This window comes from Lolium perenne, chromosome 2, assembly GCF_019359855.2.
Source record: "Lolium perenne isolate Kyuss_39 chromosome 2, Kyuss_2.0, whole genome shotgun sequence".
NCBI classification, from domain to species: domain Eukaryota; kingdom Viridiplantae; phylum Streptophyta; class Magnoliopsida; order Poales; family Poaceae; genus Lolium; species Lolium perenne.
In genome coordinates, this window is record NC_067245.2 from 238,620,684 (window position 1) to 238,625,783 (window position 5,100).

A 5,100-nucleotide genomic window follows, 5' to 3' on the forward strand; every position below is an offset into this window, starting at 1 on the left:
ATCTCTCACTTGCAATTCCACTTATAAATCATACAGATTCATCACCTTTAAACATGGTTGAGCGCTAAATTATTTCCTAGCAAACCGAGAATTAGCAATTCGATTAAATTATCTCGTTTAGGTATAATCATGTAAACTAGAGCATTGGCATTGACAGCTCACCGTTAAAGCACACAAGATTTACATTGATAAGCTGCTAAGGCTGGCCATAGTGCTAGTATCTTAGGTAGTATCATGCATCATACACCCACAAAAATGCTGATGTAGCATCTAATGAAGAAGGGCAGTTAGGTTAGAGTAACATACCGTAGCATAGTGCACGTTATGAGAAAAGTTAATGTGAAATAGATCTTGTACATAGATTTGTATTGAGATTCTACAAAATAATAAATTTAGAAGATTATGACACTGCTATATAATACCACCATAGTATTATAGACAAGTATCATATGCGTGATACAACTATATAATACTATGCACTATAACCAGCCTAAGTAGATTTGATGTCTTTAGGAAAAGGAATTCGGCTTGCTTTTATTGGAAGAGAACTTTACCTCGACCCCCTAGTTTTGAGGATGCACGAGTCACAATCAGCGCAAGGAGTTTGTTAGTTTCCAATTTTCTATTTGTTTACGCCACGTTTGCAATGACGATGTGTATTTATTATGATAGTTGCATTTTAGTTAACCAATTATGCTTTTTATTCGTTGCCAGGGTAACCAATTATTTTTTATGTTGTACATGGTTAGTATATTCGTAGAAACAAACGAACTGTCACCAAGTACAAAAACAAGTTAAGCATAGCGCAACAGAGCACAACAAAACTCTTTTTTGGAGTGTAGATTTTAAATTATGGGTGCGGTAAGTGATGTAAAAATAAAGCAAAACTTCCACAATTTTTTATTTACTACATGAATATTTTCTACTGTGTGGTTACTTTTTGTATAATGTGTATTACTTTTAATAACAACTCTCTCTCTCTCTCTCACATGATTTAAAAATTCCAGTTGCAACCAAATTTGGTGGCAGGAAAAAGAAATCAAGTTGCATCACGACCTACTACTAAAAAATTTCTGTTGTAAATAAAAAAATCTCAGTTGCAACTCCACCTACAAATCATAGGATGCGGAAACCATGATACAGATTCATCGTGCCTAAACCTGACTGAGCTTAAACCTAGCAGAGCACTAAGTTAATTCGAAGCTAGCCGGGAATCAGCAATTGTCTTAAATTGTCTCACATAGGTATAATCTGTTGCCAGGTAAAATAAAAGTTCAACATCTTTCTCCGGTACTCTGTATTTTTTATTAACTTTTTTCTCGAGAAACTTGCATGAGCACTGTTTTTTTTATGTAGGAATAAATGCGTATTCAGAAAAAAATCGCCTTTGTGTATGATTAGAAAATTCCTTTGCTCGCGTGCTAAGAGGCGGTACATTCTTTCAATTTTTTGGGAGGTGTTTACAGTAATAGACATGCGTACGTACCTTTATAAGGTTAAGTGTATGTACATATTTACGAGCATATCTACATACAATGTGTTTTGTTAAATACTAAAAAAATTAAGAGCACCGAATGTACACGCAAGCTAGGCCACCCACGGGACTTTTGCCGATTCCTTGCACAAGGACGCATATATACCGTCACATTGCCAAATACGAGACGGCGAATAATCGCTCGTGGTGGATGGTAACGCGAGCTCGACTGGAACCTATCAGGGTGGTACCGTACAGGTACACATGCTCTCACCGCCGCTTGGTCCACATGATATGCTCTTGCACTTGCACGCACAAATGCATTCACAACGGATGACGCTGCGCGCACGGTCACGCACGCCATGGCCTCGTGGGTTCGGTGGTGGATGGCGCAAGGAGCTGGCATATTCCTTCTCCCCACCGTGGTCCGAATAGTTGGTGGTCTTGGGACTTGGGACCAAGGCATCTACCACCACTCGGTTAATTCCTTCACAACAGTTAACCTTCCTGGCCAAAACTAGGCTCGTGTTCTGCATAGTGTATTCCTGACAAATTGGCAATGGCTCAATGGCATTAGCTGCTCACCACACCAATTGCAACGACGGCAGCGATCCATCCTCCACATGCGTGTGCCTGTGCTCCATCACTGTGCCAGCTCGCTGGACGCCAGATTTCAGCTCGTTTATTACAGTAATTGAAGTCTCTGAAGTCTGAACCCATAGCAGTCTGCAGAGCGCAACAGGAGCTGGCTGGTGGCCACACCTGATCTTCACCATGTGGACACCACGCCTCAGCGCGTCTCGGAGAAGACCGGAATTCGCCGTAGCAATTTCTTTGAAATGAACGGGGTTGTATCTTCTCCCGGAGAAAGTTCTACCCGAGTCATCGGGTTCCAATCTACTCTGAATGTGTCCAAAATAAGATGGCAACCTCTGATGTATGGCGCGAGAACAGATTATATCAGCATCTGCAACTTGAAGGCCGATCAAGGACAAGGAGGCACTGAGCACAAACTGCAGAAACAGACGTCAAAGGAGCTCATCTAGCCAATATACCGTTTGACCGTTCATTATTCATTCATTATTACGGTTCATATACTTGCTTGGATAATCCCCTGATCACGGGGCAAAGTATCCAGCAAAGAACACATGAGCACGTCATTAATTATGTACTCATCCGTCTACTAATACTATAGAATTTTCTACGAGGATAAATATATTAACAAATAATTAAAATTGCCTAAGAAAATGCTACTGTAGTAGTAGAGAGAAATATCAACAGCTCAGAAAAACACGGAGAAATCGCCATCTTTTGACGGATCCACCCTCCGCTCACCGTCGCCGCCCGTGACGCCCACGTCAGGGGAAGCCTTCTTCTCGTCATCAACCGCCGCCGCGGCGGCCTCGCCGTCCTTGGCCGCGAACGTCTCGCGCACGACCTTCTCGACGTCGAGCACCTCGCCGTCCTCCCCCTCGTCGTCACGGGACGCCGGGTCGGGGATGTAGGGCGGGCGGGCGACGCGGAGGATGCGGTCCCAGTCGACGCCGCGGAAGAAGGCGTGTGCCTTGATCCCGCGCGCGCCGATGCGCTTGGCCGGGTCCTTCTCGAGGAGGCGCGCGATGAGGTCCCGCAGGTCCGTCTTCTCGCCGACGAGCTCCGGCTGCTTGGTGAGCACGCGGTAGAAGGTCTCCTTGCGGTTCTGGCCCCGGAAGGGCGTGCGGCCGTAGAGCATCTCGTAGAGCACCACGCCGAGCCCCCACCAGTCGACGATGAAGTCGTGGCCGCTGCCGGCGATGATCTCCGGGGCCACGTAGTCCTCCGTGCCGACGAAGGAGTTGGACTTGGCCGCGGGGGTGCGCGAGGCGGTGGTGGTCGTGGAGGAGGAGGTCGTGGAGGAGGTTGATGAGGAGGTGGAGGCCGTCCGCGAGGTCGACGGCGGCGACGGCGGCGAGTCCGTCGGCGCGGCCGGGTTGGTTTTGGTTTTGGTTTTGGCGCTGGTGCTGGCCGAGCGGAACCGGAAGCACATGGCGGCGGGGGACCTCTTGCGGGTGAGCGACGGGGTGGTGGGGATGGGTGACGGTTTGGGGGCGGCGGAGGGTTCCGGCTCCGGCGGCGCGATGGGGAGCCGCGTGGAGAGGTCGAAGTCGACGAGCATGATGTGGCCGCTGTCCTGGATCATCACGTTCTCCGGCTTCAGGTCCCGGTACACGATCCCGATGCTGTGCAGGTACTCCAGCGCTAGGACCAGCTCCGCCGCGTAGAACCTGAGAATTGGGAATTATTTCATAACTGATCAGTTCTGCGATTATTGTTCTTAGCGCGTGGCGCAACGGCGTGACTGTGGGTTGATGGTTGATCAGAGAGCGGGCGCGTACCGTATGACGGAATCGGAGAACATCTTCTCGGTCTGGCGCCGTCGGAGGGAGTTGAGGTCGCCGCCGCCGCAGCGGTCGATGGCGAAGCCGACGACGGCGTCGGTGGCGAGGACGCCGCGGAGGGCGGGGAGGAGCGGGTGGCGCAGGGCGAGGAGCACGTCGCGCTCGAACCAGATCCGGCGGTGCCCGTCCCCGCCGCCGCTGCCGGCCTTCTTGTGGCGCGCCGCCTCGCGCGACACCGCCTTGAGCGCCATGGCGGTGCCACCGCTGTCCTCGTCGCCGCCCTCCCCGGGCACGACGTGGAACACGACGCCCTTGGCGCCGCGGCCGAGGACGGACACCGCCCTGAGGTCCGCCAGCGTCAGCTGCCGCGGCTCCGGCGGCGGCGAGAGCGCCTCTGCCGTCATGGCCGCGAGGACGACGGCGGTGGCGAGATTGGAGTGGCGAGTGAGGGTTGGTGCCCGGGCCGCGCGAGGGGATGGGGATTTGTTGCGGTGCGATTTTGGTATTTTTCCCGAATTCGATTGGAGGCCTCTCCTGCTCGTTTGCTGCGTGGCGTTGGTTTTATGCGGCGGGCAAGGCTACGAGTACTCTTCTTGCTTTCCCTTGGTGACGAAGCACTCGCCGCGGCCGCGCACCACCTGCGACTGTTTTGAACGGGGAAATTTTTTAATCGACTGCGTGTGGAGAGAGGAAAAATCAAGGGATTTCGTGGGGTCTATGTATGTGTTATGTTCTGACCGCGGTTGCCGGGGCCCTACTCCAGTCCAGTCGTCCTGCGCCGAGATTGTTGTTTTTGCAGGGGATTCTAGAAGAGTTGTTCCTTCGGTCTGTCGGTCAGCGCACGAGTAATTCACAAGGAAGCAACTAATCCTGTGCTGGGGAGCATCACTTCACCTGATCTCCCTCCGGACTAAGTCTATTTCTAGCTTTGTCCTTACGAAAATTTCAAGAATTCGACTAACCTTATATGGATCTTTTTTTTTTGCGGGAAACCTTATATGGAAATTAGCAGACACTTAATTAGAATCACTATGTCTGTCTTGAATTTTTTTACCCCTTTTTAAAATAAAAAAGTTTATGTTTTGAAATGGAGGTAATAACATACTACCTCACACCGGGTTATTAGGGTATTACGCACTTTGAGGAAAAATTTAAACATTAAATTTAATCAACAAACTATGAGATATATGTCACGAAGATTATATCATTGGAAACTTATTTTGAGTATGAATCGAAAACCTTCAAATA

At 49.6% G+C, this 5,100-nt stretch overlaps 1 protein-coding gene across 1 annotated transcript; it reads right to left on the reverse strand.

Annotated features, from left to right (window-relative positions):
* Window positions 1–2,517: 2,517 nt before the first annotated feature.
* On the reverse strand, window positions 2,518–4,489 carry LOC127335344 (serine/threonine-protein kinase OXI1). Its single transcript, XM_051361978.2, has 2 exons — window positions 3,850–4,489; window positions 2,518–3,738 (listed from the first exon to the last, which is right to left on the reverse strand). The coding sequence occupies exons 1-2, from the start codon at window positions 4,254–4,256 to the stop codon at window positions 2,757–2,759; spliced, it is 1,389 nt and encodes a 462-aa protein (XP_051217938.1). The 5' UTR covers window positions 4,257–4,489; the 3' UTR covers window positions 2,518–2,756.
* Between the last annotated feature and the right edge of the window lie 611 nt (window positions 4,490–5,100).